The sequence below is a fragment of the Meles meles genome, chromosome 21 (genome assembly GCF_922984935.1).
Source record: "Meles meles chromosome 21, mMelMel3.1 paternal haplotype, whole genome shotgun sequence".
NCBI lineage: Eukaryota > Metazoa > Chordata > Mammalia > Carnivora > Mustelidae > Meles > Meles meles.
The window spans coordinates 28,877,946-28,899,107 of record NC_060086.1 but is presented as its reverse complement, the minus strand read 5'-3'; the positions used below and the strand labels follow the sequence as shown (position 1 = coordinate 28,899,107).

Genomic DNA, 21,162 nt, shown 5'->3' with positions numbered 1-21,162 from the left:
GGTCAAAGTGAATCTGCACACAATCCAGCCAGGCTCTACTAACCATAGACAGGGCTGGGCTCAGCATTGAAGTTCTCCATAAAGCTCTTCTGTAAAGGCAGCAGGTTTAGGGATTCAGTGCATGTCTCCGTGTCTCCCTGTGAGGTCCTTTAACTTAATATACATGTCCCCATAGCCCCTGTTTGCTGATACACACGTGTGGTTTTCCCTGAGATCAGAAGGCTCTACTAACGCAACAGGACCTTGGTCTGTCCTGGAAAGCCACAGCTGGAGTCCCGGAAAGCAGCTGGTGTCAGGGCAGACATTTCCCATTAGCATTGGCTTCCACTGACCTTGACAAAGAAGTCCAGAGCCCTTGGAATATCTGGGTCTCCTGGGCCCAGTAGCCTCTTCGTTTTTGATTGTGCCTTCAGTGAGCTTCCTGAAGGACCCTCTTATGAAGCAACCCTGCCCAATAGAGGTTGTAGGTCTGTAAATGGATGCATGGAAAAATGAATGAAAGAATTGATGGACAAAGCTCGGAGACATTGTGTATTTTATCTGAGGTTGCACAGCAGAACCACTTGAAGCCAGTCTCTCCAACCAGGGTCTGGTTGCAGTCTGGTTTTTCTCACCACAGGATCCTTAGCTCTCTAGTTCTTACATATACAAGGTGCTCAATAAATCCTTAATGAATGAATGACTTCAAAGACTGAGCTTTTTTTTTTTATTTTTTTTTAATTTTTAAAGATTTTATTTATTTATTTGACAGAGAGAAATCACAAGAGAGGCAGGCAGAGAGAGAGGAAGGGAAGAAGGCTCTCTGCTGAGCAGAGAGCCCGATGTGGGACTCGATCCCAAGACCCTGAGATCATGACCTGAGCCGAAGGCAGCGGCCTAACCCACTGAGCCACCCAGGCGCCCAAAGACTGGGCTTTTAAAATTATTATTATTTTGCCACACTCTTCAAAGAGACATGGGACCTTATGTGTGGACACATCACAAGTCCCATTTTGAGAGAAGGCAGAATTTGAAAACAGAGGATATTTTGCAACAGTGAGGATTAAAGTGGGCGGGGTAGGGGGAGAAGAGAAGCAAGGTTGGCTGAAGTGTGAGCTCCCTTTTCTGTGGCTGGAGCACTAAGCTGCATCATCCCCAGCCAGCAGGAAATGAAGCCACAGAGCACAGGGTTTCCAGCTGCCAGTCACTGACACATCAGGGTCAAGGTGGCCCACAGAAGCAGAGGAAGCCAGACCTTCAGGAACCCTGCAAAGAAAACAATTACAGGGCTGCTGCTAGCATTGATGTACCTTTGTACAAAACTAGCGTAAGATGCCACCTTTAGACTGATCGATTAGGAAAGGACACCCTCTCTGGGCTGAGCAGTTAGAAAAGGCAAACTTTTCTTTATCTGCCCTGAAAACCAATTAGAAAAAGGTTCTACTCAGGGTGGAAAAAGAAAAATAAGTGCCCTCCCAAGTGGACCAGATTGAAGAAAACAGCCTTTCCTCTGACACTAGGATTGGTAGCCCCTCAAAAGGACACTCATGGTGTCCTTGGTGACTTTGGGATATTCACAGAGGATGAGCCTCTTAAGAACATCTTGAATCTCCAGCTCCAAGCTCACTGGTGAAGGTTTGGCCTAGCTCAGGTAAAATACTAGGTTGGTGTAACGACTCCTTCAGATGTAGAAGCCAGGAGCCAAGAAGGGCAACACCTACACGAATTCACTTTTCATCCAGATTTTCAGACAAGTCAGTGTCTGTGACAATCAAAGGCCATAAAGTGCCAGCTCTCTCTGGCCTTTGTGGTCAGAGAGGCAGAGAAACAGAGCTTCTTGTTTGTCTAGTGTGTTCATCCCGGAACTAGGCATGGTCCTTGGCATATAGTAGCACTCAACATATATTTGTCACCTATTGAGTGAATCCTAAAAAAGGTGTTAGTCATGAATCACAAAGCTTCAGGAAGCACCCAAGGTACAGATCTAGTGGGTATAAGTTTGCATAAGTCTGTGCATGTCTGCCCTTGCAAATATGCACGCATGCACCTCCAGCAATCTGTGCCTCTGTGTGTGCAGATATGAACATATGCATGTGACGTGTGTGTGTGTGTGTGTGTGTGTGCGCACAGACATGTCTGGATGATGTACATCCTGGTGTGCCTATCTGTGCACACCTGTCTTTGTATGCCTGTCTGTGTGTACATACGCACTACTGTGGGACAGCACAGGTGTATGTGCCTATAGGTACAACCCCAGGACCAGGCATTTCTACAGATGCAGTCATCTCTTCAGAGCTCAGGCCAGGCAGGCCAGGCACTCCAGCACATCCTGGGCCCACATATAAAAGCCCCTGAGGAAGGTTCTAATGCAGGTCCTCCCGAGATGAGGATCTGAACTTACCCAGGCTGCTAGAAACAGCCGTTGAGACTACTGCCTGGACATCTGTAAAGGGAAAGAAAAGGATCAGTGCAAGGAGAAAGCATGCAGATAGCAAGAAGCCTGAGAGATATCCCTTCAGTTTGCTCTCCTGTTTGAAGCTAGAGTGGTCTTTCTGAATCTGGATTGGATCATGTCACTTCTCTGCCTTGGGCACTTCAGGAGTTCCCCACTACTTTTAGGAGAAAGGCCTCAAACCTTAGCAACAATGATAAATCCCCACATGGTCTGGACCCACCTGCAGCAGCTCATCCCATACCAACCTCTTCCTCTTTCCAGCCTGCCTGGCTTTTTCTCAGTTCCTCTAGCAGGCTGGGTTACCCACCCCCTCACCTCTGCCACTACAGGCCCTTTGCCTATGCTGTACCCTCTGTCTGGGGTTCTCTTCCCCTCACCCACTTTCCCTGACCCCTCTTGGTTAATCCTTCCTCAGTCTGAATAATGACTGCTCCACTGTTCTATAAGCTACATGTGAACCAGGTCTGGATCTGTTTTTGCTCACCACAAGATCCCCAACTGCTAGCACAGGACCTAGTACACAGGAGGTACAAGAACGAATTTGTGCAATAGAACGAACGAATGACTAGGAACTGGTAAAAGGCAGGCAGCTTATAGTCCACCTTGCCCCCACAGAATCTACTTGTTCTGGTTCTTCAGAACCCAGTAAGATCCATGTGCCAGGTTCTGTCATCCCTTCTCATCTCCAGAGAATATTCCCCATCAGAAACATGGGGCAGAGAGTGGCTTTCTTACTTTTCCGTGTGATGGGACCCAGGTTCAGGATGTGGGTTTGGTCTATGATGCCCCCTCCGCGGAATCTGGTCCCGGAGCAGGTCTGCAGGAAGAGGGCAACAAAGAATCCCTTCCATGAGGGAGACTGAATGTGGTCCTACCATGGGGAGTGGGCTGCACTCCTTACAGGGGTCTCCTTCTGCCTCAGGCTGGGGCTTGAGGATGGTCTAGGGAGTTGTCAGGAGATCTGTATACCTGGGCTCATGCCCCACCTCTGCCATTCATTAGGTGTTTGATCTTAGGAAAGTCGCTTAAGTTCCCTGAACTGCTCTCCTCATAATAGAAAAGGGAGCTAATAAAATGTCTCCCCTTTAGTTACTGCCAAGAATTAGAAAGTTAACACAGATAAGGTGTACCTGGTACTTTAAAATGTCAGCTTCTGTTATGAGAACACAGGCTTGCAGACAAGCCAGAGCATTTGCTAGCCTGTCGCACTGTGCTGATCCCGCCTGATTTCCCAACAGCTAAGGTCTCCTACCTGCCTCTGCCCACCCCATTTTACTGCACATTCTACTCCTGGACTAAAAGAGAAACACAAGAGAAATGTTTGTTTTCTTTTAGACCTTGTGGCCAAATGTCTTTGGTTATGGAGGACAGGCAAGGGGGAGATCATGGCAGGCAGCTTGAGTGAGGAAAGGCAACTCACAGGTTTGCATTTTTCAGTAAAGGTGTCACAGAGATACACTTCACAGTGCAGGTAGACCAGGTTGTTGTTCCCAGCAAAACGGAACATCTGGACAGAAAATCGGCCCTGAGAGGACTCCCCATTCTCCACCACCTGGATGGTTGAGTCCTTAGTGCGTGGACATCTGGGAGGTTAAGTCATATAGCGTGGTTAGTTAAGCAAGCACTCTGGGGCCAAACTTCCTGGGTTCAAATCTCACTCCACCACCTATTAGCTATGTGTCCTTGAGCAACTTAATCTCTCTGTGCCCCATTTTCCCCATCTGTACACAGGAAATACTATTTGTAACCCATATCATAAGATAGCTGGGAAGATTAAATGAGTTAAACTTTCCAAGAGCATACTATAGTATATGACACATAGTAGATGCTATGTATCTATAATGCATATATATATATAATGCTGAAATAAAATGTCATCAGCACAGAGTTGAAACTATGCTATAAAGTCAGCACCTCTGATTTCCCAAGAAATGAGATTCAGCATCATTACCTACCATTTGTTGACTATCTCCTGTGTGCCCAGTTCTAATGATAACAGTGGCACTTATAAGTCCTGAGGGGCAATGACCAAAAGGCAGCATGTGTGTGTGTGTTTATGCACGCATGCTCATCTGTACAATTGCACAATCAACACAGTTGCACCCAAACTCAAAATTGCACATGCAGAGATCATGTGTGTGCTGGGCTGGATCAGGATACAAGGGCAGGCAAACTGGGCATTTTCTCTGCTATTTTACATGATTTGCTCAAAATTGATTTAGGAGAGGGGCTGAATGCTGACTGCACAGAGGAAGAACTGAGAAGGGAACTCTCTGCTTTGTGCAAGCCATTCAGATCTTTTTGTAAAAATGCAGACTCCACTTGGCACAACAAAAGCCCTGAGGTTCAGGTGACCCACACCCTGAAGGCCCCATGTATGCAACCTAAGCAGGGCATTCAAGTTTCCCCTCCTGCCTCTCACTGTCTCCCCAGTCGCCTCTTCCTTACATGTCCTGAGATGTTTGCCACCCTTCCTGGACTAGTGCTTCCCAACCCAGCTCCCACACCCAGACAAAAGCACAGGCACACCCAAGACTTCTTCCTGCTTCCTTTTCAAAACTTTCCAAGTGCCCCGACATACATACTCAGTGTTTTTACTCAGGTAAAAAAAAAAAAAAAAAAAGTTTACCAATCCCTGCATAGTAGGTATTTATGCCCATTTCACATATGAGGATATGAATATTTGGAGAGATGAGATGAATTGTGTCTCCAGACTAAGAAATAGCAAAGCCAAGATGTGGACCCAAATCTCCATGATGCTCTAATCTCCATCAATGCCCCTTTCCAAATTTGCTTTTTTGTTGTTACCTAGAAACCACCTTTGTGTATATTTTTCTTTGTTTCCCAGCATCTGTATTATTATAATTTACTTGCTTTGTGCATTAAATATATTTACATTTTTATTGGAATACATCTATTTTTTAGAAGAATCTTTAGATCCTGACCACAAATAGCAAACCAGCATCCCTTGCCATAAGCACAACATGACCATTTATGGATAAATACAAAGTAAAACAGTGCTGTTAAATTTTAGTTGGCTCCTGCCACAGCGGAAGGCCCTAAAGTAGACTTCTTTCTGTTGCAGAGGGGACTAGCAATAACTGATATATATGTCAAATGAGCACCCGACTGATACTTTTCCCTTGATGTAACCAGGCAGATTGTAAAAACCGACACAGGAATAGGCCACTGCCTTTTGGGGATGTTTTTTCTGACTATGCTTTTAAATAGCATATGCCCCTTCCCTTTCCCTGTTTTGGGTTTTTCCTATAGCGCCCTTACCACTGACATGCTACACATTTCATCTTGTTTAATTATTGGTCCCCCTTCTTAGAATATCAGCTGTATGAGGGCAGAGAGTTTCGTCCTTTCTATTCACTGTGCTATCCACAGACCCAGGCACACAGTAAGCTTTCAAAAGACTTCTATTCTGATTTGAATGGCAATGTGAATTACTTCCTCTCAGTGTGGTCCAGGTTCTCCAGTGCCTCTGGAGTGAAAAGTAGCATACCTGTGTCCCCCCTTTTACAACTGGCCCTAACTGTGTCTCTAGCTCAGTCCTCCCAGCCAAGTCCCAGCTTGCCCCTACCCTGGGTGGGTGCACCTTCCAGTCAGGTTTCTTAATCTTTTCTTGAGCCCTGGCTGGACACCTGCAGCCTTCTGGTGTAGTCTGTGCCTCCCTCTTCAAAAATAATGTTTTAAATTCATAAAGTAATATACCTAAGTTTATAAAGGAAACCAGTTCAGCTGAAGCATAGTTCTCAAGATATTAGAGCATTTGATATATGCATTATATATTTACATAATCTATTCTATATAAATACATATATTTACAAAGATATATATTTGATAATACATTAATTTCTAGTAGAAACTCTAATACTCTAGTAACTAAAAAGTCCTGGCATGTATAAATATTTTCATGTGTCCTGCTAATATTTCTATGGTTTGTTGCCTGTGTTCATAATGGCTGGTGATGCCAAATTTCAGCTAGAGGTGAATGAATATAAAGATGTACTTTCTCCCAAATCCAAATTCAAAGGCTGCCCCCTTCTGCCCCAGAATTCCATCCATGGGTCTTACCTATCCTGGATGATGAAGTATTTCAAGGGGTCCGTGGCATTGCCACTGGGTGTGGCATAGCAGTTGGTCATCAGCAGTGCAAACCGGGACAGGTCACCCCCATCCAGCATGGTGCCCACGTAGAGAAAGGCCTCTGTGGCCAGGGTCACAGATGAGCCTTGGTAGGGCTGTGTGTAGGTGGGGCTCTGGAAGAGTGCCATCCGCACGGTGAACATGCCTGTCCCACCCACGCTGATGTTTAGAACGCTGCCAGGGGAGAGGGGCTGGTGAGAAAACCAGAGCTGAGAACAGCAACAGATGGGCCACCCTTTCTGGTCTGTAGTCCCAGGCGGTCCCTGGAAGCTCTGTGCGTGTTTATCTAGCAGGAGGACTAGAACCCACCAACCACTGCAATGGCTGCTCACTGTGATGAGCAGACATGGGTCACCTCGGGATCTTGTTGAAATGCAGGTCTGGTTTGATAGGTTCAAGTAGAGCTCAAGATTCTGCATCTTTAACAAGCTCCCGTGTGATGCTGATGCTGCTGATCCATAGACCACACTTTTTGTAACATGTCCACACCTCCCCCCCTTGGTGGCCCTTGCCTTCAAGGAGTCCAATAAAGAAATTCTCAAGGGAGTCACCTACATTCCTTCTTTGGTCTCAACCTGGAACACTTAAAAGGGATGGCTATGAGTCCTACCGCCTAGGTCAGAGTTCTGGCTCCACCTATAGCAGAAGGTGGGGGTTTTGTAATTGGGTTATTTTTAACCACCAAAACAGCTACACTGATGAGACTTCACAGGATGAGCCAATAAAGGACACTGTAAGACTGATTCACTAGGAAATAAGGCACAAGATAAAAGCTCAGTAATACAGAAGTCTATTTTGCAGGTGAGAACTCGGTCATTGGTTTGGACTCAGATTTGGACTAGGGCAAGATTTCCAGCTCAAATGAAAAAACATCTCCATATAGGTCTGTTGCTCCCTGAAGTCTCTCAGGCCGGAGACCTGGCCACATTGCTCCAGGGCATTGCTTGGCCAGATGATGCTCCACCCAAAGGCAGCCTTCTTTCCCCAAGTCAGCCACACACCCTCATCAGTACCTAGTGCCCTTTCCTGAGTCTGGTTGGCCCAAAGAACATGAAGTCATGGATGAGTTTCATAATGAAAGTCATGGTAGAGTGGGGGCTCTAAGCATGGTGGCCTGGGTTTGAATTCCAGCTCTGCCACTTATTAGACTCTTAACTTTGGACAGGTTACCCAGTCTTCTCTGAACCTCGATTTCTACGTCTGTATAATGGGAGTAATAATAATAGTAGTAGTAAATACTTATACCTCTTAAGGTACTTTAAGATTTCAATGAGATGTTTCCTATAGAGCACTTAACACAATGTCTGATATATAATGAGCTCTTGATAAATGCTTGTTACAGTTACAACTGTAATTTTTCCAACGTTAGCATCATTGGCCTGTGATTCTCCCTACTCAGAGATTTTCAGTTTTATTTAGCAACAGGATCCTTTTATTTATTTTTTTTTAATAAATCTCATGTGGCACCCAGTATGGATGGAACTTCTTTGGTTCACCGTGCAGGCATCCCCATACGTACTTCCTTAAAGACCCTTAGACTCTAAGAGGCATAATTTATAAACCCTTCTTTAATCAAATTCCTATTTATAGAGAAGAAAGGAAACTAAGGTCCAAACATGGTGTATGAATTATTTCTCATATAAATAGCAGGTCTGGACCAAGAGTCCTCCCTCCTTCCATTTGATCCAACCACAGCGCCCCTCTGATAAGCCAGAGGCCCTCATAGTTAATTCACATATGCCAAGCACTGTTGTGCTTCTAAGAAAGGCTGTACGAGTACTTTTAGGTCCATTTCACAGGTGAGAAGACTGACAACCAGAGTGGGGGTATCAATTTCCAGAACTGGAAAAAAACACATCTGGTTAGTATGTGACAGAGCCTGGATTTGATTCTGGGGTCCTTCCTTCCACACGGGGCTCCTCCACTGGAAATACTGCCTCCCAGTCCCCCCACCCAGCAACTTATGGCTGGCAGTTAACAGGGAAGCTGAGGACCTGGTGGTTAAGTGGTTGTGGGGGTAGAGATGGCCAGGGGCACTGGGGACCCTCTCTGGCCATACCTGACCATTGGCTGCAGGGAGGTCTTCAAGCTGACTTTCATGTCCAGGGGGTAGGAACATGCAAAGTTGACTTTGATGTTGCGGTCACGAATGATGATGTCATCTGCCAGGTAGAGGGTGTTGCTGTATGTGGCATGGGTTTCGTTCCTCTGTATTGTGGGGTGGGAGTGGGAGAGAAGGGCATGAGAATCTGAGTAGGACTCAAAACCGAAGCGGTTTCTCTGGCCACCTGTGAGTTGCCCTCCCAGCTGTTATAATCAAAAGTTGGGACAGCAGCCATATATGAACTAGACCCTGAGCTAAACATTCCTCCTGCATGACCCCAAGAGGAGGGCAGCTATCTCCCTGCCTCATGATGAGGAGATGGGGGTTCACAGAAACAGTAACTCTTGAGTAACTTGCTCACAATATGTGGGATCTAATAAGCCTTGGCTCTTCAAATTAGATCATGTCTCCTCTCAAACACTAAAAAGACTTAAAACCACGTCCAGACTCATTATTAATGCTGGAATTTCAGATGCTGTGCTAAGCAAATAACAATTGCTTTCTTCCTTTCTTTTGTCTTCTTTCCTTTTTTTTCTGGGGGATGAGGGAATTGGAGAAGCAGTGTTCCACTCAAACATTGAGCTCTGGGTCCCTTCTGAGGAGGTTTCTGGAGGAGACGTCCTAGTTCTCTGAACACTAGTGATGCGGACCTCACCTTCAAGGACCATTCAAGATAGACAGACCTGTTTCTGAGCCCAGTGCTGATACCTGCTGGCTGAGAAGACGCACTGCCTAGTCAAGGCCCTTCTGTTCCCATCTGTAAAATGGGGAACTATCATCATGGATCATTCTCTTTATTGAAACTTACATTTATTAAGCACTTACACTGTGCCAGTCACTGTCCTAATCATTTCACACACCTTAACTCCTTTAATTCTCTTAACCCTGTGAAGTAAGTACTAGTATCATTATCTCATTTTATAGTTGAGGAAACTGAGGCACAGCTGGGCTCATATGACTAGGAAATGGTAAACCTGGGGCCTGAACCAGGCAGTGCTCTAACCCTGTCCCATGTTGGCCAGGACATACCATCATCACCGTCCCACAGGGGCCATCCCTGGCTGGGGTCACCACAGATATCCAGTCCCGGTCACTTCTCTCACTGAAGCCTGAGCACTGGCTGTCACTCAGGGACATGAAAACCTGCTCAAAACCCAGGCTCTTCAGCTGGCACTTGCTCAGGGACACTTTGATGTCATTGGCTCCACACTCCAGCCTGCGCTCCAGGAGGGAGATATCTGAAATGGGCAGGGAAAGTAGGATTGGAAACTTGTAACCATAATTCAGGGTCCAGCACATCCCCGGGGCCCAGGCCCAGCTGGTCTGGCTGGCCATCAGCTGGGGGCACTCAGACTAGCCCCCGTCTCATCTTGCTGTGGTCTTCTCTCTCAGAGGGACAGAGACAAAAGATTGGATTCCAAGCATCACTGGATGGATCCAATTGGCCAATTGGCCAACCATCAGCTCCATATTATGGGACTGTGTACAAAAAACAATATTCTGGTCGTTCACCCCCCAACATTAAATACACCGAGTCTCAGTAAAATTAAACAAAACAGCAAACATATTAATCTCAATATCTTTCCATCCTTTTTGTGTAATCCACGCTAGCTACTAATGTTTTTAATGCTATATACTTGCTAACTTCCCTTTTAAAACAACAGAGTGCAGACATCAGGCTCAGTGTTTGGGACACACAGTGACATCCAGCTGGATTTTTTTTTAACTTTTTAGAAATTGAAGTATTACACAGCTTCTGGAATTTAATAATTTTTTTCATTGTATTCATTTTTACTGTTACCTTCTATCTAAGGTGTTACTTGCCACAGACACGGCAGTGACCATAAATGTCCCGTTTATTTAAAAGAAGGATTTAACCAGTTTAAAGAAGAACAAGTTAATAATAAAAATCACAGTCTAGGGGCGCCTGGGTGGCTCAGTGGGTTGGGCCACTGCCTTCGGCTCGGGTCATGATCTCAGGGTCCTGGGATCGAGTCCCACATCGGGCTCTCTGCTCGGCGGGGAGCCTGCTTCCCTCTCTCTCTCTCTGCCTGCCTCTCTGCCTACTTGTGATCTCTCTCTGTCAAATAAATAAATAAAATCTTTAAAAAAAAATTAAAAAAAAAATCACAGTCTAGGTAGTACTTGGAAAAAACAAAATTGTAAAATTAGTACTTGGATGTGACTAAAATCATGACTGAAGTTTGGGAGATACCAGCCTGTTTCCATCATCGTATGTATGGGGAAACTGAGACTTGGAGACCCACAGAGCCCTGCTCAAGATCCTCTGCTGGTCAGCGGAGGGCCCAGCCCTTGAAACTGCAGGCTGGTCACCAGTCCTGTGTTCTTGAGCTGTAGAAATAGGGCTTGGGCAGCCTTAGGCCAACAAGTGGCAGCCACCTGTGCTGTAGTGTGGGAGCCTTAGAAAGAAGCTGGGGGTAAGGAGGTCCCCAAAGCTCTGGGAGCTTTGGGGTCTCCTGGTTTTAAGAGATATAACTGGACCCACATTTTACTCAGATGGGATAATAGGCAGCCCTGCATCATCTTCACATGTTTCCAACTCACACATAGGAATATGTCCCTCCCCCAGTTGCTGACATTTCAACACGGTGCCCTCCTCCCCCTGGCCTCACCAGTGATGTTGAAGTCCTGTTTGCACTGGCAACTCCATGTGCCATCATCCGATTTGCAGTCCTCCTCTGCATTGCACTCCTCACATGTCCCCATCACGGAGCTGGGGTCTATGGGATCATAGACACAGATAGTCAACAGGGATGCTCCCTGGTCTCTTGTGATGCCCACCCAGGTCTGGAGTGTGGGGACGGGGCACCCACTCACCTGTGCAATAGGCCAGATAGCACTCGGGGGGCGCGGTCAGGTTGTAGACATAGTAGCCACCAGCACAGGCCTTCACTTGGACAGGCGCGTCCCACAGGCAGCAGTGACCACTCCAGTGCGCGCAGGCTTTGCGGTTCACTATGCCCTCGTCACTGGACGGGTGCGTGCCATTGAGCCACATGGTCGCGGCTGTGTTGCAGTGCAGGACCGGCACGCAGGTGTCTGCCAGGCGCACACCACCCGGCCCCATGAAGCGGTACCAGCCGCTCAGGCCCAGGTCACAGGTGTAACCCGCCCCGTACTCTGTGCTGCGCCAATACTCATCTAGGACGTGGTGCTCCTGGCATGGGTCCACACACACCAGCGTGTCACCCTCGGGCACACAGTCCAGTCCCGGCCCACAGGAGCCCGGGGAGCACTCGCAGTGCTGCCCATCCCCCAGGTAGCCCGCAGGACAGATACATGAGTAATTGCCCTTGGTATTGACGCAGGTGGCTAGGGGGTGGCAGTGGCTGAGCCCCGGCTGGGTGCACTCATCCACATCGGTGCACCCCAGCCCAGGTGTCAGACGGAAACCTGCAGCGCAGGTGCACAAGTAGGAGCCCAGCGTGTTCACGCAGCTGCTGCCCTCAGAGCAGTTGTGGGCCCCAGGAATGACACATTCATCCAGGTCCGTGCACAGGAGGCCGTCGCCAGTGAAACCCACCTGGCAGGAGCATGTTGTGACAGTCCCGTCCTCCATGCAGGTGGCATTGCTGTGACATTCAGAGCAGCTTCCTGTGGACAGAAGAGCCCAGCTTCAGAGCGGGGGCAGTGGGGCCAGTGGTCACTCAGAGTCCTCCTGCATCCCTCAGGGTACTGTGTTCTTTAAGACTTGGTCCCTGGATGAGTCTCTCCAAAATGACTAAACAAAACTCCCCTGATGATTCCACTGTGCATTCTTCTGTGTTAAGCATTGCTTCAAACTGTGTCTTCTTTCAAAATATCTACATTTCCACATTCAGAGGAATAATACAGAGTTCTTGACACTTGGTAAGATTTAGGTAACCCTGTTGCCCCTTCCCCACCTTTGAACATTTAATTTCTTTTGCCCAGATCTTCTCTGCCTCCCTTCTGAAGACTTCCCCTACTCTCCCTGAAAGGGGCCGTCACACTTTGTGTGATGTCCTCCATGACAGTAAAAACAATGAAGATAACGAGCTGTCATTTATTAAGCACTTACTATATGCTAGACATTGGGATTGTGCTTTTCACTCATTATCTCATTGAATCCTCCCCAACAGCCCTGTAGGATTGCTTTTGTATTTACCCTAATTTTAAAGATGAGCAAATTGGGGTTCCAAGGGTTTAAGCCACTTGCTTTGTTGGTAAGGAGCAGAGCCAGGACACAAACCTAGGTAGCAGGACCATAGAGTATATGCTCTTAACCTCTTAACCATGACACTGGAATGGCATTTACTGTGCCCCAAAGTACCTCCAGCTCAGGGGAGACACCCAGCTCCATTCTCCAGGGAGAAGCTGAAAGCTAGATGAGGATAATGCAAGACCCAGTGGAATGACCTCTTAAGAGTGCAGAGGGTATGGGGTGCCTGGGTGGCTCAGTGGGTTAAGCCTCTGCCTTCAGCTCAGGTCATGATCTCAGGGTCCTGGGATCGAATCCTGCTTCGGGCTCTTTGCTCAGCGGGGAGCCTGCTTCCCCTTCTCTCTCTGCCTGCCTCTCTGCCTACTTGTGATCTCTCTCTCTGTCAAATAAATTAATAAAAACTTTAAAATAAAAAAAAGAATCCAGGGGGAGGTTTTTGGGAGCCACTTAGGTGTGTTCAGATCTCCAGTGGGGTTGAATATGTTCTTTCCCTTCCAGTAAAGTACTAGGGGACCTTAGTGGTATTTTAGACTCTTGCCTCTCAATGTGTGATCCAAGGACCACAGCATCAGCTTCACCTGAGAGCTTGTCAGAATTGCAGAATCTCAGGCCCTGCACAGGGCCTACTGAATCAGAATCTGCATTTTAGCAAAATTCCCATCTGAGTCCTATATAAAGTATAAAAAATGGGTTTAGAATAAATCAAATAGTAAGCAATATAGGAGAGGGAGCCAGACCTCCTCTGTTGACAGCAGTATTGTTCCCTACACACACACACACACACATACACACACACCCCACTTACTTGCTTCCGAGGTGTCAGTGGATGAAACTATGATGACCCAAAAGGTTACCGTGACTACCGTCCACACTGAGGTCAGGGAGGATAGTTGCCCCATTCTTTCTGCTCTTCACAGTTACTTCTGGTCTGGGGAGAACCTGCCCAAAGGCAAAGACAGGTTGACCCCTTGGGATTTCCTCCCTGTCTGTGACGCCTGGAGTCCTGTGGAACAGAGATGGATGGTATGATCTTACTCACTCCCCCACAGTGTTTTGGGAGGAGTGCTTTGGTCATGTACTGTCCAACTCCAGAAGATGCCTGTATGTGAACTACAGAAAGTGTACAGTGTTGTGACCCTGGCTTTGGTGGTTTTCCCATCTGTGACCCCACCCTTACTCCCACCCACATAGTAGCCTCCTGCTCTCCCAGTCTCAGTGCATCTGGAAGAGCTGAGTCTCATTTGGAAGAGGAAGCAGCAAGGTGGAATCTTGTGTTCTGGACTCACCATCTTATTGGAGGCAGCTTTGGGTTTTCCCAGCCCACTCCCGATCCCCTGCTGAGGTACTTAAAATTTGCCCAGATCCATTTATCCATTCAACAAACATTTATGGAGTAGCTACCAAGTGCCAAACGGAGCTACAGTCCAAGGAAAGCAATGACTAGGACAGGCAAGATCCCCAACTTCATGCAGCCCGTATATTGCAAAGTTGCTTGAGATATGACTAACCTTCATAGTGGATTTTAGTGTTTCCAGAGCAGTCGCTTATTATTTCACTCAATTGCTCAGATAATCCTAGATAGGTATTACTATTGCCTCCATTTTTACAGCAGCAAACCAGGGGAGTAGATGGTGATTAATTGTGTGGGACCTGGAGCCTGTCACCAGCATCTAAATCCCTGTTTTACTAATCACTAACAATGTAAACTGGGCAAGGATTACAGTTCGCTAAGAATTTGTTTCCTCATTATGAAATATGGATCATTCCTTTCACAAACTGAGTGGCTAGGATGTGCAGGCTCAGTTTGAAGTCCCTGTGATCAAAGAACTTGTGTTCTGGAACTGTATTTTCCAAGCTTTTGTGACCACGATCTGTTAAAAGGAAAATATCTTTTGCCATTACTGATGTAGGTGCCTGTGTGTGTGCATGGGTACACACACGGTGCACACACACACACAGACACACACACAAAATAGAAGTTTTATAAAATTCTTACTTCTGTATGCATTGCTTGCTGACATAGTTGATAACATTTAATTAAAAGAAAATTTTGGATATAAACCACAAACGATTTCATGATCTACTAATGGGTCATGACCTGTACTTTGAAATCACTGAGGCAGAGGATAACTGACTGCATTTTGTCATGGGGATTAATCAAAGCAGGGCCTGGCATATAGCAAATGCTATTATTGTTCACTACTCTATCCCCAGTGCCTGGTACATAGTAGATACTTCGCTGATATTTGTTGAATGAGTGAAGAAATAAATAGTCATTGTTACTAGAAAAGCACAGCCTCAAAGAGAGGGAGATTGACCAACCAAAGACAATGAAACCAATAGTCAGCAGAGGAATGACCCAATCTGGGTCTGACCCAGGAGTCTGGTCTCTTCATTTACTTCCCCTCTCTCCCAAACAGAAAGAGAATCAGCAGAGAACTAGGTGGGGAGAAGTGGCTAGGAGAAGAGAGCCGTAGATAGCCTTACCTGAAGCCAGAGAGATAGAATTAGTCCATTGACGAGTGTTTGCCTCCTATATATCCATCTGCCCCTGGTTGGCAGTCTCTCCTCCAATTATTCTCTGGTTCTGTTTCTTGAGATTGTTTTCTTGAGGGTGGAATGTTTTCCCCTTTGGGCACAGTGCTTTCCTGTCCTAGGATGTCAGATTGTTGTTCTTTTTCCTAATATGTGAACACCCCAAATGATTGACATTGGGGGTCAAACTTGTGCCTGCAAATATAAGGCCTCAGTTTTGTACCTTTTGGCATAAAGAGATTCCTTAGTTAGAAATTAACTGGAAAAGCAGTGCTAAGGTACTAGGCATTTTCTTGGTCATTGAGAAGGACAAGGTGGACCCAAAGAGCCAGGCAGAGGCCTGAATCCAAAGCCAGGGTGTGCTGGGGCAAAAGAGAGTTTTTATTGCCCCCATTAGGACATGTACCTGTGGTCATTTGGGGAGGACACCCTGCTGAGGTGCCCTCCATCCTCCATCCTCATGAGCTCAGCAAGCTCCTCTATGGTCTGGACATGAGCAGGAGAGGAGGTAGATATGGCTGAAGGTCAAAGCCAGAAGGTAATTCAGACATCATCAGACCAGACCCATTCTGTAAAGTAAGAGATCTGAGTTTCCATGAGGATAGACCCCCTAGGGAGGTAGATAACTTCGTGACTAAGTAGACTGACTTTTGAGTCAGTCCATAGGGAGGTGGATAACTTCGTGACTAAGTAGACTGACTTTTGAGTCAGTCCATCGGGCTCCCGATTAGCCATTTATTGTGTGCGAGAGGACTCATTTCTTTAATAATCTTCCTGAGGTCATTTTCGTTATCTGTAAAAGGAAAGTCCCTATCACTTAAAGTTGTTATGGTGGTTAAAGGAGAAGATGGTGAGAACAGAGGTGGTGTGACGATTCTACCCGTCCATCCTGCTTTGCTGATGTATAGTCACAGGGGTCAAAATGGCAGAGCCTGGGCTCAAGCCAATGGGTCCTGACCCAGTCCCATGTAGATGGCAATCCTTTTTTTTTTTTTTTTTTTAAGATTTTATTTATTTATTTGACAGAGAGAGATCACAAGTAGGCAGAGAGGCAGGCAGAGAGAGTGAGAGGGAAGCAGGCTCCCTGCCAAGCAGAGAGCCCGATGCGGGACTCGATCCCAGGACCCTGAGATCATGACCTGAGCCGAAGGCAGCGGCTTAAACCACTGAGCCAACCAGGCGCCCCGATGGCAATCCTTTCTAAGAGTCAGTCCCATAGAGAAAAATTTAATGTGTGTAAACTTTCTCATCCTGTCTCATTTAGTGGTAGGGTAACCATCAGCACTATGCAGTTGTCTCCTTAGGATAATTCTGTAGGAGTGAAATTTCTGGGTCAAAGAGGTGGTGCATTTTTTTTTTTAAATATATATTTTGTAAAGATTTTATTTATTTATTTGACAGAGAGAGAGCGGACAAACAGGGGAGTGGCAGATGGAGAGGGAGAAGCAGGCTCCCTGCTGAGCAGAGAGCCTGATGTGGGGCTTGATCCCAGGACCCTGGGATCATGACCTAATCCAAGGCAGATGCTTAACTGCCTGAGCCACTCAGGCGCCCTGAGGTGGCGCAGTTTTAAGAATTTTGATACCTCTTCCCAAACAGCACCCCAGAGAGAGATTTTTTAAAACAAGTAGTTTAGGAGCACCCGTGTGTCTCAGTTGGTTAAGCATCTGACTTTGGATCAGGTCATGATCTTGGGGTCCTGGGATTGAGCCCTGTTTTGTGTTCCCTGCTCAATAGAGAATCTGCTTGTCTCTCTCCCTCTGCCCCTCCGCACCCCCCCCCCCGCCCCCGTGTGTGTACTGGCTCAATTTCTCTCTCTCAAAGTCTTTTTAAAAAAAAGTAAACTCATTTAGGATCCCATCATGGTACACTTTCCTTCATCTTTGTCAAAAAAATAAGTGAGAAATCTCATTGTTTACTTTGGCTATTCTCCAACAAAAAGGGAAATCATTAACTCTTCCTTTGTATGTTATTTTTTTTCTGAACTGTCTGTCCTTTTTTTTTCTTTTTCTTTTCTTCTATAGGAATGTCTCTGCCCCCCCCCCATCACTTAAGAAGAAAATAAAAGTTCTTAACGTTCTTTTTCTCCATTTTGGATGGCAAATATCCCTTCTGGTTGGTGCATATGAGGCCCTGTCTAAACTGGAGTCCGGTGTCTTTAAAGGATTAAAATGGAGGCTCGAGGTGGCTCCTGGAATTGTCTGGGCAAAGGCTACAGGCAGCAATATGTGGCGTTTGTGTTGGAGATGATTCATCAGTCCAGTAACCACATTTTTCTAGTTTTGTATTTGATGCTTGTACATCTTGGGGCATTACTGACCCTGGAGGGATTGTCCCTCTCAGGCTAACTAATTCCTAGAGATTGCAAATGGCTGGCTAGAGATCTGCCTTTTATATGCAAATGAACCACCCAGAGCCCAGCACCCACCCCCACTCCCCCAGCCCTCCTTTGCTGGGGGCTCTCACACTCTGGACCACTATTCCCCTGCCCTCATCACCCCAGGGCCAGACACCAGACAACCAGAAGCATTTTCTCATCCCAGGACCTACTGAAATTATTCAAACTCTCCATCCTAAACCTGGTTGCCCTGCTTCTCCTGTTCCCCCCCATGGAAACCACAGAAAGGTTCTTGCTCATGGTTCCCCCCTCCCTTGGTCTCCTGAGTGACCTTGGTGCTTCTTTCTGTGCCCCCTCCTCTTGGGATCTAGGAATCTAATCAACTATATTTTCAAAGGCATTCATCTTCTCATCTGTTAGTCTTGCCATATCTGAATAATAATAACAAAACTACATTTTAACAAGCATCACCGGCCTTCAACACAACTGGAGCATCCTGTGGTATTTCTCTATTTGGTTGTTTTCCCCTCTTTCTTCAAAACCCCTACCATCTCCCAGCCCCACACATTTAATGACATCATGGCGTTCTCCCTGGAGTCACTAAGCATTGCCTCCTTTCCTGTCCCTGGACTCATCTTCCACATCTCCTCTCCTGCCATGATGGCAGCAGCTTCCTTCTTCCTGGGCTGATAACCTTTCTCCCTCACCTTCACCTACCCCTTCCTCCTATAACTCCCTCTTCTTAGAGGCACTTGAAGTATTCTCATCTGCTAGTCCTTTCTTTTCTTTTTTTTTTTTTTTAATTATTTTTTTCTGCTAGTCCCTTCTGTAGAAACCTTCCTTTGACCCCACCACACTCCCTCCAGCCACCATCCTATGTTCCATCCTTTCATCGCCAAACTTCACAAAAGATTTATCTGCACACTTTCCCCTCAAATTCACATTGATACACGTCCTGAACGGCCAGCTCTATTTGACATTGCTCATGAAGATCACTAAAGACATCCATGTTGGGCGCCTGGGTGGCTCAGTGGTTTAAGCCGCTGCCTTCGGCTCGGGTCATGATCTCAGGGTCCTGGGATCGAGTCCCACATCGGGCTCTCTGCTCGGCAGGGAGCCTGCTTCCCTCTCACTCTCTGTGACTGCCTCTCTACCTACTTATGATCTCTCTCTGTCAAATAAATAAATAAAATCTAAAAAAAAAAAAAAAAAAAAGAGTGTTGCCTGCTAAGGGAATGCATGCAAATACATTTCATCTGCCTGTGCACCTGATGCCAACAAAAATCATGGAATTCGCTCCAAAGTCCAATGCATAAAAAAAAAAAAAAGACATCCATGTTGCTGTTCAATCACTTTTTTTCTTTATCTTACTTGCAGAAGAATAGCCAAAAAAATATTTGTTTCTGAACAAAACTTACTCACTTAATCAGAAGTTTCCATCATCTTGGAATGCTCTTCCCCTCTTAACTTTTAAACATGCTAAGAAACTTATCTTAATAATCTTGACAGCTGTCACTTACTGAGTGCCTCTCTTGGGTCAGAGACTACTTGAATGCTTTTACATTTAATGTCTCAGACAACGAGGCCCAGCAACACGTTCCCAAGTAGATTGTAGTTCAGAAATTCTGAGTTGCTTCCCTGAGATTACCCAGCTAGCCCGTGGTAAATCCATACTACAGCCCTTAATCTTCTTCAGATTTTCTCCTATGATGCATTGCACTCCTTGGGGTAAAAAGCATTCTATGCTCAGTCATGAGAGATAAGAGGTTTCAGGTCTTTTTCGAGGGACTGAAGCTAAGGTGTGGAGAAATTTGAAAAACTGATCAAACAGAATAGAAAGGATTTTTGTGAGAGTGGTGTGTGCCTGAGGGGGTAGAAAATGAGCCAAGGGAGACGACTCTCCAGACAGAAGGGTCATCCCTGGCCTTACTCTAACTGTTTATCCCAACACGAGCCCCCACTTCCCGAGGCCTCAGACAGACACGGGACCTTCAGGTAGTACATTCTCTGGCTGGTGGCCAGTTGGGGACTCTGTTCCGTGTGATTTATTCCTAGCAGCCCGCCCCCATGAACCCCTCCTTTGACCAGCAGCCACATAACCTTAAGGCTGAGGCAGGTGAGCCTCACACCGTGTCCTGAATACTAACACCTGCCCCTGTCGGGGCATTCTGGCTCAGGTGAGTTCCAGGCTGTTCCCTGCTTCATCTGGATGTGGACAGACCAGGTTTAGGGGTAGGAGAGGGAGGCCCAGGAGCTGGATCTGGAGGTTTGAAGGAATACAAACAGCCTTTCTCTTAGATGATAGGTGGGAAGTGGAGAGTCCTAGATGATTTGTAGAGACCTTGGTCTGTAAAATAATATCCCTTTTTTCAAGAGGAGCTCTTTTATCACTTGGCCAAAATGTTTGTTACAAATCAGCCGCATGAATCTGTGGTCAGCTGAATGGTGACTTTCCAGTATATGTCTGTGCTAATCTCCCAGCAGCTGTGAATGGTTCCTGACGTGCCAATAGGGACCTTGCAGTATGATTTAAGTTCAGAGAATTGTGATGTAAGGTTGTTTGGGCAGGCCCATGAGCTAAGGAATGTAGGCATCTCTAGCAGCAAAAGGCAAGTCAAGGGATTCTTCCACAGGAGACCAACCCTGATGACACCTTGAGTTTAGGTCAGTGAAATTGACTTCTGATTTCTGGCTTTCAGAGCTGTAAGAAGGCTGGTTACTTTTTGAGCCACTAAATTTGTGGCTATTTGTTAGAGCAATAATAGGAAGATAATACAGAATCTAATTTGTCTCTCTAGGCAACACCGTCAGCACCTCCCCATTTTGGGATGACAGTGAAATCAAGTATCTCAGAGATGGGGTGCTGCCTGATATGAAATTTCATTTGATCTATGAATTCTTATTTACTAAGCATCTAGTGTGTCTAAGCAGTGTTTTAAGTATTGGAAATGCAGTGGAACAAAATAGCTGACATATCAGCTCCCCGGGGACTTACCCACCAGTGGGGGAAGCAAGTGGTATATTAGTGCACAGCAAAATAAGATGCTTTCAAATATTGGTATCTGAGAAGGCCTCTTTGAGGTGGTGACATTTGAACTGAGGTTTGAGGGATGAAAAAATACATCTGCATGAGGATCTGTGGGAGTGTACCGCGTGTGCACGTAGGCAGAAGTAACAACCGCGAGGAGAGACAGCACTTGAACTATTCAAAGAATAGACAGGAAGCATGGCTGGAGCCTAGAAAGTGAGAGGGAGAGAGGAAAAAGTAGAAGAGATCTGTGGGGCCAGAACTTTCCAAGCCTTGAAGGCACCTTGAGACTGAATCTTACTCTAAAAGCAGTAAAGATTCCATTATACTGTTAAAACGGGTAGTGTTGCAAGGCTTCAAGACTGTG

The 21,162-nt window shown here is 46.2% G+C and overlaps 1 protein-coding gene across 2 annotated transcripts; it reads right to left on the bottom strand.

Annotated features, from left to right (window-relative positions):
* Positions 1–936: 936 nt before the first annotated feature.
* UMOD (uromodulin) lies at positions 937–15,615 on the bottom strand. 2 transcript variants are annotated; one of them, XM_045994131.1, is made up of 11 exons: positions 15,382–15,615; positions 13,700–13,897; positions 11,532–12,308; positions 11,327–11,434; positions 9,723–9,931; positions 8,649–8,797; positions 6,518–6,763; positions 3,855–4,017; positions 3,170–3,251; positions 2,381–2,422; positions 937–1,245 (listed from the first exon to the last, which is right to left on the bottom strand). In XM_045994131.1, exons 2-11 carry the CDS (start codon positions 13,791–13,793, stop codon positions 1,184–1,186), a joined length of 1,932 nt encoding a protein of 643 aa, XP_045850087.1. In that variant the 5' UTR covers positions 13,794–13,897; positions 15,382–15,615; the 3' UTR covers positions 937–1,183. The 2 variants fall into 2 exon arrangements, with proteins under 2 accessions (XP_045850087.1, XP_045850089.1); XM_045994133.1 differs by having other exon boundaries at positions 13,700–13,833.
* Positions 15,616–21,162: the final 5,547 nt, after the last annotated feature.